The sequence below is a fragment of the Ixodes scapularis genome, unplaced genomic scaffold, assembly GCF_016920785.2.
Source record: "Ixodes scapularis isolate PalLabHiFi unplaced genomic scaffold, ASM1692078v2 PGA_scaffold9__187_contigs__length_104089568, whole genome shotgun sequence".
Lineage (NCBI taxonomy): Eukaryota > Metazoa > Arthropoda > Arachnida > Ixodida > Ixodidae > Ixodes > Ixodes scapularis.
In genome coordinates, this window is record NW_024609884.1 from 19,673,407 (window position 1) to 19,692,529 (window position 19,123).

A 19,123-nucleotide genomic window follows, 5' to 3' on the forward strand; every position below is an offset into this window, starting at 1 on the left:
AAAATTAATAAAATGTAAACATTTTTGCGGAATGTGCCATGTTTACGATTTTTTCTAGAAATTAGCAACGTCGATACTTAATGATAAACATTTTGAGTCAATCCTCCTTATACACAGTTTGTCAGTAAATATTTCTGAACCTGTAGCCATGACCCATTTTTCGGGAGAGGTGCCCAAAATGCCGACTTCGCGCAATTCGCGGGAAGCGCTTTGCTCTGATAGTGTGCTTTTAATTTTGTTCCTCGAAGACAAACATTTTTTTCGCAAAACAAGTTTCGGTTTTGTTTTGATAAGCATTGAGTCTACAAAATATATTTTTTTTGTAAAATTTAAATATGGTCACCGGACATGGTCGGCCGAACTTATCTGAAAATACCCTGCTAAGCAATTTAATAAAATATAAGCAAAATCCCATATGCTACTGCACTCAGATGTGAAAGCCTCAAAATTTTGTACTTTTCCTAGAAGTGTTCCCCATAAAGTGGTTTACATTAATTACCTCGGAATTATTGCAAACAGCAGAGGATGCCGTTGGAGGAGAAGTTAAAGCATCAAGTGCCCTAGCTCAAATCTCGGATCTCAACAACTCAAAGTCACAACACCATCCTACTTCCTTCCCATATACCTGAGAAATATAGAACTCTTGTTACAAACAAGTATAATGACTGCATGCAGAAGTTTTCTTTATTCTATGCTGCACCGATGAACTTTTACAGGAAGTTTCTGATGTCTATGCTCAACAAACGGAGTGAACCGCTAAATAATGAGGTGGAAATAGTGTGTGAACCAATGGAAATGAACAAACTCAACCCTATTAAGTTAACTGCAGCTAGATGCAATGCACTAAAAAATACCTATTTTAATTTTTACAAAGTGCACCTGATAACTATGAATGCCGATTTAAACCAAAAAGCAATGTTTGCTGCAGTGTGTAACAATTTTACACAAGCACACATAGGCATCAAATATATATACTTTTTTTATATATATATAATCCCATGTAACACATTTACATGCCCTGGAAATGCTCATTTGAAATGGCATTCATGACTTCTGTTGTGAATTTTCATTACCTACCACAAAAAAATAGGTTCTCTCAAATCAAGGCTTTGGCTTACCCCAATACAAAATGTTGACAACCCCCAACAAAATGGTCACTGTATGCTTTTCTTGTTTTCAAAACAACTTTAATACTTGGAAGAGTGGACACAGTTAATAATTATTAACCTATACAGCAATCTTCCTTACTTTTGGAAAAAAAAAAAGTAAAACAAGCATCGGAGGCAGGATATGTTAGTTTTTGTAACTCAGGCAAATAAATGATTATCTAAGCACTAAAAAAGAATGAGACAATGTGAATCCCCTCATAAAAATGTTGTGAACCACAGCTTGCAGAGGGTTCGGACACATACCTCAATCTGCCTGATCAGCAAAGGTAGTGTCTTCTTGAAGCGATCACCCAAATCAACAGCGTCGAGCACCTGAAGTCGTTCAGCGTGTGAAGCCCTAACTATTGCTGCACAGACGTCTGGCAAACTCTGGACTGGAAGTGAAACTAGGAGCCGCTGCAAATGAAAGGTCAAAGTTAGTAATCAAACTTGCTCAACTTGTCATATGAGCAGGGACCTAGCAGATGAAACGCTTAATTACCTTCAGCCTCACGATGGAGGGCACAGACAAGTCCAGCATATCAATCAACTTTGTGGCTTGTTCTCGAAATTGGTCCATGAGCTCACTTAATTCTGTGTTGGGGTCATCAATGTCGATAGCTATGTTAAAAGGAAAATATTAATTAGTGCCCACCCTCACGAGGTCACTTGCCAAAACATGCGTCCATTTTGTTATCATTAGTATTCAAGCTAAATGCGAGGGTTCATTGTTTAGAAGTTTGCTCAGAGCAGTTTACCCGAATGAGCCCTTGACTTTGGTAAATTTAGCAAAATGTGTATCACTAGAAAAATTCACTGCACAAAAGACCAATACTAGCATACAAACAGTGATAAAATAAAATAACAGACAACTTCACAAGGGTTGTCTAACCAAAGTTCAACTAGTGAACGCTTAGAGTTAGGATATGAGGTAAAAAAATGAACTCAAATAAGCAAGACATGACCGTAAGCTTGCAATCTACTCGAACAAACAGGAGATATGTATACTCCGCGACAAATTTTCTTGGCAATGCAGTGGAAGGTATGTCCCGTTTCCCCTCTCCTATTTTGAGTGCACGCAAGCTCTCCTCTCCCCGGAAATGGGGGAGGAGGAGAGCCCACGCACCTTCAAAATGGGAGAGGGGACGCGGGACGTACCTTCCACTGCATTGCCAAGAAAAGTTGTCGTGGAGTATAGAGGCCGAGTGAATATTAAAAATTGATTCGACACTTAAACCTGGTTGGTGTCATAAGCATGGAGGCTTATCCTGAAATTGAGTCAGGGCTCAGATCATGCACAACAAAATCAGCATCTGGAGGCTCAACCTGAAGGCTAAATGCTAGTCGCACAACTTGATCGGTCGAGCCAATTTTATAGGCTCCAGGGGAGAAACAGCATCAAAACTGTGAGCATGCAAGGCTCCAAGAGTGTACACGAGGCACCAACCCTGTTCCAAATATTACTCGACCGCAATAATAGTGACTGTCATTTCAACAACCCAAAAGCCTCCGAGAAAGGTCTACAGGCTAAAGGCCACGGTTTCAAGTGGAGTTTCCACCACACCTGGAAGTTTATCCAGCTGAGAGACGTTGCCCACGAGGTAGGGCGACTCCTGCATGAGGCTGTCGATGCGGAAGCGGCACAGCCCCGTAACCAGGAGCGTGTACGAGGGGCGGGGCCAGTTGGTGCCTGTCACCTGAACTACGATACCGGCTGTGCCCAAGTGATGCATGGACCATGCTTCTTCCTGCAACATAATTAGGTAGAGGAAAATGGTTTTCAAAGGCCCACAATTAGAACCTTAAAGGGGCAGTGCAATGATTTGAATGTTGAAAGAATTGGCAGCTTGCATTTTTTATATTGTTTATGCAAGACCAAGTGACCAAAAATGCTTCACCTTCCCCCAAAAAACTGCTATTCTGCTGCGCAATCGCAAAGCAAAAAACGAATTAATTACTGATCTGCAGCCGCCTGTCGCGGTTATGGGAACTAAAATGACAGCGTCTCTGGGGGATACGCGGAAGTCAACAAAACCTGTCCCCCTCCGCTGCTACACTCGCCGTCAGCCCAGTGGCGAACCGTCCTTTGTGTCGATTGCACGCCGCGACCTTCGACGATGCTAATCCTTTAAAAGTCAACAATCGCAGAGGAAGTGGTTGGGGTCTCTGAAGAGAGGACCCAAAGGGAAACCACGAGAACACCCAGAGTATGTCACTCGAAAGTCGACGTGGAGTTAAGAGGCACTTTGACCTTCGATTTGTTTCATTTTTTCGTAGATAACAACTAGCACTCGCAAGAAAATATGGTTTTCTGCTTTTCGTTCCGTAGGTGACGCAGTATTAATTTCCGCCGTTAATTGGCCTAAGTCAGAAAATTGTTGCACAGCCCCTTTAATTTTGACCTGCCCGGATATGTCCAGGCTAATAAAACACCTAAAACAGTAAAGTAAAAATGTGCTCAGGTTCACCTACCAGTTTTGAGCAAAGCACTGCTTGTGGATAAAGAGGCTTGTATCAGAAGAATGCAAACAAAACCTCTAGGTAATCTACTCTTTACCTAATCCTGCAATGCAATCCTGTGGTCACAACTGCGCAAGAGCACTTAACCAAGGTCAAAAATAACTGTTACCAAATAACCCGATGGGCTAGTTGGCTAGTGCTTGCCCTTTCAACTTCTGCTTGTCTTGTCTGTTGTGCTAGCTGTGTTTCATAAAAAAATTATCTGATTTATTTTCCCTGCACACTCTCTTTCTTCAATAAAAGTGGACAAAGTGTGATTCAACAGCATTAATGGTACCTTGTGCTTAGTAATTATCAAGTTTGCCCCACTAGGACAATCTGGAAAACTATCTGCCGTTTCTAGAGCACCGCCATATAAAATCCTCCATTTGTGTATGTCTAAAAATATTCCATCAGAACAGTGAACTTCATTATAAAAAATAATGAATCCACCATCCTATAGACCAACACACTGTTTACAAGCAAGTCAGCGTCTGCCCACAACTGGTGTGGTCACTGCGAGTGCGCAGAAACCAGATTCATGTGAACTGAAGCATCTGCGCCCCTGCCTTGCCGACAACAGCACCACCATGGTGGTGTGGCATCAGGGCAGCGTGATGGTGTATATCCCTTCTCATATTATAATAGCCATAAGATCGGCATTTTAAAACTTTAAAAAGTAATTGTTTCAGTGTTCTTTTACACCCTAAATGACAACTGATAGAAACCACCTTCCCGCTTCAATCGCTGACATTATTGATATTGTTTTGCTTTAAGAATGCTCTAATATATGCACATAGCAATTGTTTTTGTCTCTCTCCAATGTATTACCTTGAGGGTGTTTTAACTAAATAAATGTGCAATGTGCCACTTTCCTCAGCCCCATTTCGAAACAGTGATGGAACTGGCCTTTTGAAGCAGGTTTTGTAGCAGGCAAAATATTGGTTTGAAAAAGCCACTGATGCTTACGGATCAGATGCCAAAATCTGTTTGCTCATCGCTTGAAAATGAAAAATGATAGTATTGCTAAATGGAACTGACAGCCTTCCTTTTACAAATAAGGTTCAGGTCAGAATAAGTTTTGTTTACAATTAGTATTAAAAAAGATTGTTGTAAAACAAAGCATAGCGTGGCACTTCCATCAAGATAAAGCTTCTCCCTCATCCCCCTTTTACACTCAATAGCTTATTTAGCCTGTAAACATAATTCCCGTAAAATTCAAGCAAAATCCAACATAACCGCTAAGACGTCCATCAATAAATATGTCCCGTCAAGTTCTCTGAACTTGACGGGACAGAAATTTTATTATGATGCTATTCAGAGCGCTCTTCACCTTCTTCACGGTAACAATATTACGAAAACCTACAGTTGCGCTTTAAAAAGTAGTCCTGCACTTTAGCAGCGTTGGAGTCGGAGTTGAGTCAAAGTTTGCTGCCCTTTTGATTGACTGCAGCGTGGGAACTACCTTGATTGCCATATTTATCCAAATATAAACCCACATTCTTTTTTTCTTCCCCTTTTCGGCCAGCTTTTTAAAATTAGAGGTCAGCCTGCAGTCAAGAATAAAAAGGGTTGACCTGTAATACCAGTGAGCATGATTTTCGAGTCAATCGTGCCGGCCTAGGTGCTCCCTCATGTCAGCCGCTGCTCCCAGCACTCCGGTGCAAAGCGGCGAAGCTCGACATAAGCACGCTGGTGTGAGGTAGTGAAGGTCGATGTGAGCGGCACAAGCGCCACGGTACATGGTAGCCACGGCATGGAGGCATGTGGTAGACATGATAATCAAGTGATCGCATCAGGAGTAAAAGGCCCTGGTTCTTTCTCTTTACAGTAGCTGCCATCCCACTATTTTGCAGATTCTTCTCGCAACTTTTGGCTCCCGACATTATCGACACCGTCCGAAAATTCTTAAGATGACGAGGCCAGTGTGGTTGAAGAGCAGCCTCTATACCTCGTTTCATCTTAAGTCAGTGCGTAGCCGATGACACCGGCCAATGAAACCAACCAAACAGAGAAACAGAGTCAAAAGCGCGACTTCATGGCATTCGTCATCTCTCTGGGCGAGTTCTTTCATCGGCTAAACCAATCAAACGCAGTGAATTTCCCGTGACGTGAGTTTTTAGCGTGCGTTCGGGGTTGTATGCGGAGCCTTCGACTGCGCTCTTACCCAAGATGAAAGAAACTATCAGGTGAGTGGGGATATCGAGGAATAAACATTTGTACCATTTTCCTTTTCTTCTACTTTTCTCAATATTAAAATTAACCAATTAAAATTTTTTTTTTTTTTTCTTTATGCGGATTTTAGCACAGGTATGGTGCAATCTTTTTAGCAAACATGGCATTTTGGCGGAAGATGTAGCAGACTTTCGTTTAAGACACAATTTGGTGCCGCAGCATTCCATTGCTTTTGATGGGCCAGCTGAATCAAGATTACACAACACAAAAAACACCATTCACACAGCTGGACTTGCAAGTGTTTAATGCTCCCTTTTTTCTTTTTCTCTTTGCGAGTAATTAATATTTTCTTTTATTTTTATCACGCAATTACTAATTCCTTTTTCTTTAAGCTGCTTTTCAATTTTTGCTTTTTTGGGATGAGGCAGTTGCGCATTAATTTTTTGGGATGAGGCGGTTGCGCATTCTGTGTCAGTGCCCCTTCAGTTGCACTCCACCACAAGGAGGAAGCGTTCCTGCGGGGAGTCACGGTGTCCAGGCAAGGATTAAAGAAAGAAGAATGCGCAACTGCCTCATCCCAAAAAAACAAAAATTTAAAAGCAGCCCAAAGAAAAAGAAATTATGAATTGCACAATAAAAAGAAAAAGGAAATAATAATTACTCACAAAGAGAAAAAGGAAAAGAGGAGCATCAAGCAGCTCCAAGTCCAGCAGTGTGAATGGTGTTTTTTGTGTGCAGTGTATTGTTCAGCTGGCCCATCAAAAGCAAGAAACCAACTAGCTCAGCTTAAGCCCGTGACAAAGCACTTCCATCACTGGAAACATTAGGTCTGTAGTTGCTCACATCGGCAAAAAAACAAAACGGAATCAGGCATCGTGTAGTAACACAAGAATATCCGGCCATGAACCTGACAAGGCCTAACATATACTTTGATACAATTTCCATTTTTGAACAGTACTAAGGAAAGAATTAAAAAAAATATTGAATTGTTGGGTTTTTCAAAATGTCTTCTAACATGGCAGTACTAAGAAGAAAAAAATGTAATTGTTGGGTTTTTCAAAATGTGTTCTCCCATGGTCCTCATTCCTTAACGCTCATAAAAAGAAACAACCTGAAATGAACACGGATCGGAATTCCTGCAAGTTGACACATCCAAATATGCCTTTCGCAAGCGTTACAAAGGTATTCTTTCTGGCATTCCTTACCTTTCTATGTGAAAGCATAAATGGTTCGCATACAAAGATTAATGTTTCCTCATACTACAACCAAACAATAAGGGATGTCACAGCCAGAGAAAGAGAATGAGGCGAAAATTACTCTTATTAGCGAAGTTTTCAAGGAAAGCTGAAGCTTAATATACAAAAGAATGATGCCCCCACTACAAACATTGACATTAATGCAAGCTACAACACAGGCTCCCACTCTGCGAAACAAACATTTATAAAAGGATGCTCGAGAAGCAAGACAATGCCTTACTACTCCACAAGTGCAAAGAAAAGAATCTGGTAAAGCTGCTACATTCAGTTTCTCACACGAATGAGGCAGAACAATGACCTTCTAGTTTGCACTATGCACACCCTTAAAGTTGAGAAGCTAAAACAAAAATTAGTATTACATGCAACTAGATTTTCCATAACAGAAAGGTCAGTCTATTATAATAGCATAAAAAAAAAAAAAACTGGTGGTGACAGTATGGATTACATTTACATGAATTCGGGATATGCCCACCAGAGTGCCGAGTGGATTTAAAACAAAGATCTACGCATAGCCAGTGGTTTCAAAACACCCAGACATGTGCCCATTACTTGAAAATGTAATGGATTACAATAAGTTATTCAGTCTTACAAATAATAGATCACCATTACTAATTACTTGCATAAAAAAAAAGTAGTTGATTACTTTACTTGTTATGTTACAAGTTACTTTCCCATTCCTTCTCTTGGATACTTTTCCTGTAATAAATGAGGAAACATTGAATGTTTACTCAAATTGTATTGCAATACTATTTTCAATGTCTTACACTGCCACTGTATTCTAGACATTCTAAAAAAAAAAGAAAAAAAAAATGAGGACACTATATTTGATGTCATTCGTTGGTGACAGGATGAGAAAGCCAGTGGGAGCTCTACTTCCAGTCCATGTTCGTTGCTTTCCGTCGTATATTGGTTGCATGCTCACAAACTCTTAAAGAACAAAGCTCTTGCTGGAGGTTAAGCCTCTACTGCAGTATTGAAAAATGGATGGATGCAAGAACGCAGGTTTAAGCAGAGCTTTGGTTGCACTGGCACTCATAGGCCCGTAGCTGTTAAGTTTTGAGCAGCGCTCCAGGCGAGCAAAATAGAATATTTGGCTCGCGTTTCAAACGTGCGTCATTACGCTTCCCCACTACTGTTTTTTATACTCCGTTCCATTATAAATGCAAGCATAGCAGAGGCTACAAGAGCGAGCTCTGAGCTTTCAGAGTCCCTGCCAAGCATGTGCGCTCGAACAGTGCGAGCATCGTTCAGAGGAACATGCTTTTGCAAGTAGCTTCAACTTCGTTATCACTTAAAGTGAAACATATGGGCTCACGGAAGCTATAAAAAAAGCAATAAAATAATAAAGCTGAAAGGAAGTTTTTTTTGGGACACTGAGGCCGCGAGCTGCATAATTCATTTTTATTTTGGTTTTTCTTTTTTTTAGTCATTTTGTTATCGCGCGTCTACAGATGCTGACAGATGCTTGCATTCGAACGTGGCACGTGCAAAATCTAATGTTCGCGCAGCCTCGATGGTGCTGCCAGCATAATAGGGTCGCGTCTTGCGGACGCGCTCGCGCCCCCTGCCCGAGAGCAACGGGTCTATTCCCGTGCCGTTGCCCGAACTATACAGACCTTCTCTGGCAGAGCATCAACAAGAATGCACACAAGAAAACATACTCATGCCCACTTTTTTCCAAGATACACAATAAAATTCAAATCACGAGAAAGAAAGGAGGGCAAAAAGAGTGAGGTAGCTTCGCAGCATGTAATCACTTCTGTACTGCATGCTCCAATGTTAGTTATAACATGCACTGTGAATTGAGTGAGCATAGGGCGTTAATTACCGTAATATGTTCATATTTCTTGATAAAAGTAACAAGTACTTATAAAGTCGTTTGTTACAAAAGTGTCGCACTTAAATTATGTTACAAATTACTGCCGCAAAAATGTAACGTGGCAATTACAAAATTACTTCAAAAAGAAGTACTTCCCAAATCTGTAAACAGCCCATCAGGTTGAGTCCACACCCCCCTTTCCACTGACCTCCAGAATTTCCTACGCAAAGTACCAAACCTATTTGCAACTCCAACGCCCTATAGGTGGCAGGGCAGTAGTTCCACGATGGCGGAAGAGACGGGGATAGAGTCTAGCACCTGCCCGCTGACGCTGGTCAGCGCGCTAAAAATGATTTGTCTACAAATGCGAAGCGGTTAGGGCAGGATCGTATTACAGGTGACGTGAGTCTGATGCGCGTTAGAAAAATGAGCATGCTGATATTTAAAAGTTGCAGAAGCCTAAACTTGCGAAGCTTTTTGGTGGGTGAGCGCGTTTTAGGCACCGGCCACATCACTGTTTGTGGCGGAATATTTTTGAGTGCGATGAAGATATTGTGTTTCCGCTTTGACTGGCCATAAGTGCTCCAACAAGTGAGCCGCGCACGGTGACCGTCAAGCATGGGAAGAGCAGCGTTCACAGTGTTGATGTCTTCGTGTAACAGGCTCGCAACTCGCTCGTCACCGTCTTCGTTTTAGTGTATTGCAACACATGATCAAACCTCTCTGATTATTGATAGGAAGTTTGTTACCGCAGCATAACAACCGGAAGTTCGCGCTGTGCATTTAAAGCACAATTTTCAGCGCGTGCCAGGAACATTGCCGTGCTCACAGTAGCCAACGGTATGCGTTAACGCTATGCTAAAACTGCCCATTAACATAATCGGCGTGTTGAGTGGTTTTATTTATTGCTCTAACAAAAATAAATATTTTAATATACTGTACATTTTTTGTGCTATGTTATTTGCAACGTTGCCGCCCCTCTTGCCAAAACTACCCGTTCTAAGCTCTCGTCAGGAACAGCTGGCTAACATAGACGAGCTTAAAATGTTTCGAGCATTTCTTTATTTGCTTTGTAATTACCTGAAAGCAAGCATGCATATGCTGTCTTTTGAAAGTGCTTGGAATAAATGGTCATGTTCATTGTAATGCGAACCCATTCCCGATGTGTATTGCTCGACATACCGTTGCGCGGCAGTTTTCTCCTATTTACGGGAAAAAAGTATAGTACTACCAAACCGTAGACAGAGTAGACACCCTGTCTACGGTCTACGAAAAGTATAAATACTTTTCGTAGACCGTACGCTAGAGCTCTACATTATTAGCGGGAGCGTTTGCCGTCACGTTGAGCACAGATTGAGCTGGTGGCCATGCACAAGACCAAAAATTCGCAGCATATGCGATATACGAAAAGTCCCTAATGAAATTAGACATCCCAGTCCTTCGTACAACGCTGATGCAAGGCGGGGCACAAGAATTCCTATTTTAACGCACTCACTATTTTAGTTGAAACGACTTCACGCATCAAGGCTGAAAATATCAACCCCCCCCCCCCCCCCCCCAATGAAAATCTTGAACAGACCCCTGGACATAGCTAAGACTAAGTTCTAAGTTGCAATTAGGAAGGTCAAACAAAGCCAAAGTTGATGTGCTTTGACAGTTTATCCACAAAAAGCAATCATGTAAATTTAAGCTGAAAACAAAACTTACGTTATAATCTTCCCACTAAGAATGAAGAGGTACAAGGCTGGCTATAACTAAACAGAGTAGCTACAAAATGCACAAAGATGTAGACATGTACTGTCTGGGAAAAATGAAATGCGAACAGAGGAGCACGTGGCTCGCGGTACAGGCTGCGTCGCCTGGAAGTGAGCCTAGGGGCGAGGGTGTGTAGCCTACTTCGATGTGTTCACGCCCCTCGATTGGCGCTCCCCAGCTTCGGCAGTACACCTCTCAGTGCGCTGAAAGCTGTCACCGCTATCTTTGCCTGCTCGGCGAGCGCGGCGAGCTTCTTTGAACCGCACACGCTGAGCCAGTAAAGATAGTGGTGATAGCTTTCAGCGCACTAAGAGGCGCACTGCTGAAGCTTGGGGAGCGCAGAGGGAGGGGCGTGAGCACGTCCGAGTAGGCTACGCACCCTCGCTCCTAGGCTCACTTCCAGGCGGCGCAGCATGTAACCGCGAGCCACGCGCTCCTCTGTTCGCATTGCATTTTTCCCCCGATAGTACACCCGCCGGCAAATCGGAGGTGAACACCTTACCTGGTTTTTTGCCTGTTTTACGGCTCCCAAAAGCTATATTAACTCTAAACGTCTCAAATGGTACGTGGCTTGGGGGTCTAAACTTTGCGTGTTCTAGAACTCTGCTGGAATAGAGCTTGTTCCAAAACTTGCAGGAGCGTCAAAAACAAGAACAGGGCTGTTCACCTTCATATTGCTCACGGGTGTACACGGTGTCCCCCCGAAAAATTAACAGCACTTTGTTCACTGCAGAAATGAACTATGCATGATCAAGCACTCAATCTCTATCTAAATATAGCGCTAGAGGTCCGAAACAGATGCCGAAATTTCAGAGCTTGCTGTTATCCCATTCAAAACAATTTTCATAAATTTTTAATCCAAAAATGGCAGCTGATGAAGCCCACGAGTGCATGGATATGAATGGAAATCAGCTACTGGGAATGAGACCCATTTTCCCATTGAAAGTTTGAGAAAATCACATAACTCTTGAATAAGATAACAGGTGGTCCTGACATTTTGGCAGCTCATCCGGATCGCTAGTGCTACATTTCGGGTAAAATGCTCCAGTCAGATGTCGTCCTACTCAATATATTTTGTCTACATTAATTGCCCCTTATGCCTTCATTCTAAGAGTTAATTTACCGTAATATCCCAAGAGATGCACCACCCCTGAAAGATAACCCACTCCTATTTTTAGCACAATTTCCTATTTTCTTTTAAACACCGAAAGATAGCCCACTCCTAGCAATCCTAGTGTTCGTATCGATGATAACCTCGACATAAATGCGACTAGTTAGCTAGGGCAGGATATAAGCAAACATTGCCTGACTGGGAAGTACAGTCTTAAACCCAACTTTAGGTAGGCTATCTCTCGGTATATTACGGAAACAGTTTAATGGATTTATGTCATCTGGCCCATTATGGCACTTAGCTTGATCTCGTGAAAGCGCACTGACAGTGCTTATGCAGAGTTAAAACTGTATAAAACAGCAACTGCAGAATGAAGGCATGACTATAATTCATCAAGCTCATACAATGATGAGAACAAGAACTACCCCTTACCCTTTTAAGACAACAATTCATATCAAACGAGTGCGTAGATTCCTGCATTAAATTAGCATAATCCAACACAGAAACAAAATCTGTTTTTGCTAAAATGAACTATGTAGTCACTTTCACATCGTAGCAAAATCTGTAAAAGCAAAACTCACCTCATTCGAGCCACTTTCTTCTCGTGGAACAACACCAATGATTGCACTGCTCAAAGTACTGTGGCTCAGTAGATGGTGCTTCACCATGTTCATGCTAAAAGGAAAAAAAAAAAAAGATAAATCGTGAGCATCATAGCGTAGAGTTAATCATAGGCACCACAGCTTCCGGATTTCGAGATGAGAAACGCTTAACGTTAAATACAAAAGTCGCAAGAGAAACCTCGTACAAAACTTTTTCAAAGTCTCGTAGTCCGAACGAACGCAAATTAAAAAGGAAAATAATAGACTACAGAGGTTAACTGTATATTATGTTGTTTATTTGCGTCTTGACTCTTCCGAAGTTTTCCGCGTTTTCTTCGGGTGCCGTAGCTGTGGCATAAAACGCGCTGCTAAAACTTTGCTACCAAATGTCACGCGTGTCACAGCTGCGGAAGAGTTTTTTTTACATCTCTTTACTCGAACTCTAGAGATTACAGCCAAGAAATATGTAACAATTAATATTTGTAACGAGAAATATCAGCACGTTCCTCTCGTTTAAACCAAAACGCAGCGCAGCACTACTGCTACCTTCCAAACTTGTGCCAAAGACCCTCAAAACATTATTCAGATAGCAATGTATTAGCTACATCTACTTACTTTCTGTGCGATGTCACCGGTATCCGAATCGAGGCGCCAGGAAAAAGCACTCCATCGATTAAAAGTAAAGGCAGCCGTCGGGGAAGCTTTATGGTCGACGTCGCCATGTTTGCGTCTACAAAGACGTCATCGGCGATCCTAGCGCCACCATGGAGACTGCCGCAAGGTTTTGCGGGAAATTGAAGCACTCCATGCCGTGCTTCACGCATCGAACTGTAGGCGATGGTGGCACTCGCTGGGGTGGTTGTCGCCGAAGCTTTTCCGTAAAGAGGTCTTACATGCGTTGTTTTCTTAGGTGGTAGATCGCTGGTCGGTCGAAATGCAGAAACCTGGATTTTCGAACCACTTGCCGACGAGGATATCCGGTTTTCCGTTTATAGGTCGCGAAAGTGGAACTTGTCTTCCGCCAAGCAGTAAGGAGCGCAACGCAGGAGTCTGAACAGCTGAGCTGACTGAGCGGCCCACAGCGAACGGCCTCTCCCGAGGAGTGCCCGCCAGAGTCGATCCTCTGCGCTGCTGACACTGCTGACACGGCCTGCTGCATGTATACAACCGTTGCGCAAGGCACGGACGTCCCTTGGGCTTTCCGGAAGTAAACCGAAACTTGTTTGCAGACCAAGGTGAAGTCTCTGACCGGATGGGGGGAGGCAGGACACTGCACTCATCGGCCAAACTACGAAACCAAACCGGTCCCGAGAAGCGGAACAATAAAATACAAAAATTCTCCCGCGCCGAAAATTATTTCCTTCCCTCGTGTGCTACGAATCCGAACAGCGCTGGCAGAACGCGGCCGGCCCGTTACTGGCAGAACGTAGTTTACGTTTCGTGGGTGCGTTAGACTGAACCTGCTTGGGCTCGGTCCAGATAACTATACAATATAAAAACAATTTGAAAGGCCAGTTAGTACATCTCGTTTTTGTGACTTATCTTTACAAAAATTGTCTGGGCTCAGTGAAAATGGGAAATTTTAGGGATTCACAATAATTAAATATGAAGCCAGTCAAGGGATTTAAGCATAGCACACTGAAGGACGGAGAATTAAAATAGACCACGTGAGAATTTCCTCCCTCTTGCAAATACTGGTCATATCACTGTTGTATTAGTTGAAAATTATGGTAGACCTTCAACAATCGAGACTGGAATGATTAACTAAATAAAATTCATACTATCATGTGAAGCTAATGCCATCTTTTCAAAACTAGGTGAAAGAAACAATTGCCAAGGTTGGTACAATACTTACAACATTTATTCATATGGTAGCATGAGACTCAAAAGTAAATAGTACACACAGCACTAAACTTCTGGGTACCTTAGTAGCCGGCAATTTGAAGGAAATGTACTGCAAGCAATAAAGCACAGGCTGCTCACATGTACTATATTTTTTTTTAGTGGGTTGTGCTAAAATAAACAACGAATGTTTACATAACAATGTACTGCAAGGTCCTGGCAAAGGCAGCATCCAGATAGATTTATTTTCCTTTGCAATCGGTTCTCATAACTCTAGTGCATACACTCTGAATACATTCTGGGTACTTCAAGGAAATCTAAAATTTTGAGGCCCTTAAAAAAAAAAAAAGGATTAAGTAAATTTTTAGTAACAGGCAAAGACAGGGACAGATTGGACTGCAGTCAAAACAGCAATAAGCAAAGTCAATACACTTGAAGGCACAAGGTATAATCCCTAACATAACATGCAAGCACACAGTTAAAATTTTGCTAAAAAAAACAAAAAAAAAACACACATAGTTCAGAGCAAAAACGCTCAATGCAAGACACAAGAAAAACACTATTCTAAGCAATTGCAAAACATCTAGCAAGGCATGTCCCACAATTCCAAAACTCTCCACCCAAAACTCCAGACTGCTTAAAACATTTTTGTTTTTTATCAGTCCAAATTGTGATTAAACAGGTCACAATTTCTTGTCCTATCAAGTAAATATTGTTTTAAAAAAATATTGAAAACATGCAGAACCAAAAAAAGGAGGTCCCATAGAATTATACTACTATAGCAAAAATATTACCATGCAACAAAACATTAAATGCAAAAAAAAAAAGAAAAAATCTATCACCTGTTGCACAGATGAAGCTGGAATTCAACCAAATGCCACACATAGCAAACACAAACGAAAAAACATAGAACACTAAAATAATGCACACAGTTGGGACTATCAGAACTATTTTAACAGATATGTTGGGCACCTGCAAGATGTTGGTGGTCTAAACTAATTAAAACCTAGATGAAGAAACAAGCTCTAAGACAGTGTTGACTGACATACTTTATAGTGATATTATGTCCAACACTTTATGCCAAAAGTAGCAGTTGAAATGGTTTAATATGTTTGAAAAGAAGTTGCCCATATTTGTCAAATGCCAGCCAAGAATGGACCAAATGTCCCATAAAATTAGGATAGTTTAAAAAAATTGTGCACAAGCAGCTTATACATTCTGTATATATTGGTAGTATGTCTAGTTGAATTTAAAAAGGCAACGAGTTGCCTATTATCGCTAGGGTTTGGAGTTTTCGGTTTAAACCGATAAAGACCGATAAAAGTACGCCGATTTCATTTTCGAAAATTCGGTTTTAACCGAAAAAAGTCAGTTTTTAGGTTCGACATTTTCGATTTAAACGGATAAAAAGCGATAAAAGTATGTCGAATCCATTTTCTAAAATCCAGTTTTAACCAGAAAAGGTCACTCTGACCTTCCAGTCGTACCGCAGAACCGTGGCAAAAAAGTGGAACAACAGTGTCTATCGAAACGTGTCCGAATGTATGGGATACAGGGGTGCCATCACAATGTTTTAGTTTAATGTGCGCATCATCGATCGGAACTTGAAGTCCGAAATGCCCCATAACTTCGCCATGCACGAGTGCGTTTTCAAATTTGTTGTAAGGAAGACTGACTTGATGCAAGCTCTGCATGTTGTGTTGTGCTTCAAAACGTCACACCTCTCTTTCGACAGTCACAATTGGTTGATTGGCCGATTTTGGCTCAAGCAGCGCTTCATCCCTTCAGCCTGCCAGTGTCCAGTGTTAGCGTTGAGAGGGCATTCTCGAAGCTCAGGGTCATATTAACAGGAAAGAAAGACTGTGGATCAACGAGGAGAACCTGGGAAAGCACATGTGTGCGCGTACTATAATAAGATCACGTAATCCTGATGTACAGAAGGTGAAGTTCCATGTTTTTTGGGCATAGTCTTCATATCTGATTTGTTTGTACTTCTGTTTTTTTTTTTCTTTTCTTGTTTCTTTTTAAAAAAGCAGATAAAATTTTGCGGGCATAAATATACGCCGAAAGAAACCAAAAATTTAATTTTAAAATAAACACCGAAAAAAGTATGCCAAATTTTGAAGAAATAGAAACCGAAAATGCGGAACCCTAATTATAGCATACCTCAACTACAAGTTCTAAGGCTATGCTGCACCCAAAGGAAGGTTAAAACTCAAAGCACAGCTCCAAACCAACCGTCACACAGCATTTATAAAGCCCCCCAACTATCCTCCCGTTCATCCCACTTAAGTCTGGCATCTCTTGCTTTCCCGAAAGCATATGTTCATGTCGCAGCACACGTGCCTGAACATATAACTAATTGTAACTATCAGCAATAGAAAACTTGAAACAAGTAAACTTGCAAGGTTAGTATCCCTAAATAAAGGAATGGCTTGCTATACAAAAGTGACCAGAGAAACTACCATACAGTCTGTGATCAGTTAAAAGGAATTTGTAAAAGCCTTTTTACTGAAGGTGTAGGCAACTACTATTAGCCCGGGTACAGTTAAGCAATTAAGGGGAAAAAGCACCATTCAACAAACTGTATTTTGAGACCAGCCAATGGAATGTACCATTGCATACTAAAAAGAACAGCACAGGTTAGTATTGTTAAATGCTGGCCAAGATGTCTCTTCTGGAGTTTTTGTTATATACTAGTTACCCAAATAGTGATGAACAGAATAAAATAAAGGGAAACAAGAACAGACAAGCCCAATGAAGTGCAAATGCAACAAAAAAGCTCCTGCACAGAAACATAAAAAATAAGAGCAGAAATGCATATAACCTGACCTCCTACCAAACAAGCAAAACAAGAAATGAAGGCCTCTAAGGTACATCAAATTGACACCACAATTCAACAAACCAAGCTAATAATGGCAAAAAAAAAGCCATTATTAACTTTCCGCAAATGCCAATCAAAGGGTCACAATTTTCTGTATAGTTGGCATAAGTGATCAGTGCACTCTATAAGCATTGAGACTTTGTTTTACAAAGAGCAAGCAGAATTAAAAAAAAAAAAAAGAGTGATTCAAACTAAACATGCGCCCATGTGACAACCATTGTGCCTACGCTTTCTGCAAGTTGCGCGGTTACAGCCGTCATTGTCGGTAGTAGTGAACGGTGGCTCAAAAGAGCCTCAAAGGATACTTGTACTTACAAGAGCATACACAAACACATCTACAAAAGACACACTGCTCAAGTGGGGAAAAGAAAACCAGTGCTACGCAACAAGTCAAGTTAAGCTAACCAATTTTCTCAACTTGTCAAAAAAACGAAAGCTATGAAAAGAAGACTTTAAATAAAACAGTACAAAGATCCATTGAACGAAGCAGCGCATGAGCCGTGTCGTTCAGGTATCAACACTACTCGTCCCACAAACATCCTGGCGCTCCTTGATGACTGTCTGTATCTTCTTAAAGAAGCAGCGCTTGGTCGGCGGAGCGTCATCATCCGACGCATCATCCTCGTGCAGAAGGCGCTTGCTTACATTGTCACTGCCCTGCACCATTTGGTTGATTGCACGCAGATCCTGAAAAGTCAAACACAGAGCGGCACTGCAGTCCCCCGGCGACAGTGAATGCTCGCAAAGCCATTGGAACATTTCAATTGTTTGTTAATGCAGGGGTGGAACTCATGAAATGTACTTGGGAGCAGCCACCGGAGCAGCTGAAACAGCTGTTTTGGAGCAGGTTGGGAGCAGCTAAAACTAGATTTTGGAGAGGCTAGGTAGGAGCAGCTCAGACCAGTTTTCATTGCACTTCAGCTTGTGTTTTAGACAAGCACGGGAGCAATTTCAATTGTGCTTAGCAGCACAGATGCACATGAGTGGTTAGGGACCTATGTAGATGGGATAACAGTGTAACAGATGCGAAAACTTGAAACTTTGTGAGCCTTAATGAGAATCAAAAAGCAAGTACTCTATGTTTCTGAAGATAGCAACCTTTATATTTTCTGAGTGGCTTTCAGATGATCAAGATGCAAACCAGCACTGCTTATCGCACAATCCACACGTGCTCGACATAGTAATTATATCAGCGAACCACGTGGTGTGCGTAAGCAACGGACGTGCAGTTGCACGGAGGAACAGGGCAACAAATTTCGAGTTTATCCTATTGTGCAACTCGATATTGAAGCAGCAGACTACGATTAACAAAGTTATTGTATTTGAAGCGATAAGCAGGAGCAAGGTTAAAGTACGCCGAGCAGATGTACCGCTCGCGTAAGAGCTGCTGGCCGGCAAGGCTTCGGATCGGACCGCGTTTCAGTTCTATCAAATTACGATTTTTCTTGCGAGAATGCGGTTCCAACTTCTAATGATGAAGCACTAAAATCAATATTTTGCTCATTTGCTTTCAACTGGATGACGTCCGGATCACGGGCCGCAGATCCTCAGGCAATCTGACGCTTAACGACTCGACCTCACCTCGGCCGACTTGCTTAAAGGGGCACTCAAGTGGTTTTTGAGTTCGTGTTTTGATGATGACAGTTGAATTTAGACGCCCTAAGTATTCCTAAAAACCAAAAAGTATAGTCATACGGTGATTATTTCTTTAATAAAAATGTAATTGAAGGCCGCCAAACCTCGGATCCATCCGAAAACAAAACCACTTTCATTGGTCCTCGCACGCTTATCAAAAGAATCTCGGGCCAATGGCGTTGGACGACGTTCCGTCGCGCATTGATCCCGAGGTAGCCGCATCGGCCGAACCTCTTTGTCATTCGAGCTTCGATCATGGTGGAGTTCTCTACGCTCGAGGACCTGACGCCGTTGAGGTTCAAATTCATAGGCGGAAAGCCGACCAGGGGATGACTTCCTATGACGCCACTCCGACACGCGATGTGGACGATAGCAGCGCTTCGGAGTCATGTTCGGG

The 19,123-nt window shown here is 41.9% G+C and overlaps 2 protein-coding genes across 6 annotated transcripts in view; both read right to left on the minus strand.

Annotated features, from left to right (window-relative positions):
- LOC8030871 (lon protease homolog 2, peroxisomal) overlaps positions 1–13,114 on the minus strand; it is a 46,526-nt gene extending 33,412 nt beyond the window's left edge. The window contains exons 1-5 of one of the 2 annotated variants that reach the window (XM_029993213.3): positions 12,981–13,114; positions 12,345–12,438; positions 2,713–2,896; positions 1,651–1,769; positions 1,413–1,565 (exon numbers count right to left, since the gene is read on the minus strand). In XM_029993213.3, the coding sequence (XP_029849073.2) occupies positions 1,413–1,565; positions 1,651–1,769; positions 2,713–2,896; positions 12,345–12,438; positions 12,981–13,087 (657 nt within the window). In that variant the 5' untranslated portion in view covers positions 13,088–13,114. The remainder of the gene's footprint in view (positions 1–1,412; positions 1,566–1,650; positions 1,770–2,712; positions 2,897–12,344; positions 12,439–12,980) is intronic. The other variant, XM_029993214.4, reaches the window with a different exon arrangement.
- A 1,090-nt stretch (positions 13,115–14,204) lies between these two features.
- LOC8030867 (retinoblastoma-like protein 1) overlaps positions 14,205–19,123 on the minus strand; it is a 33,152-nt gene continuing 28,233 nt past the window's right edge. For all 4 annotated transcript variants that reach the window (XM_029993210.4, XM_040504755.2, XM_029993211.4 and 1 more), the window contains exon 24: positions 14,205–17,778. In XM_029993210.4, the coding sequence (XP_029849070.1) occupies positions 17,599–17,778 (180 nt within the window). In that variant the 3' untranslated portion in view covers positions 14,205–17,598. The remainder of the gene's footprint in view (positions 17,779–19,123) is intronic.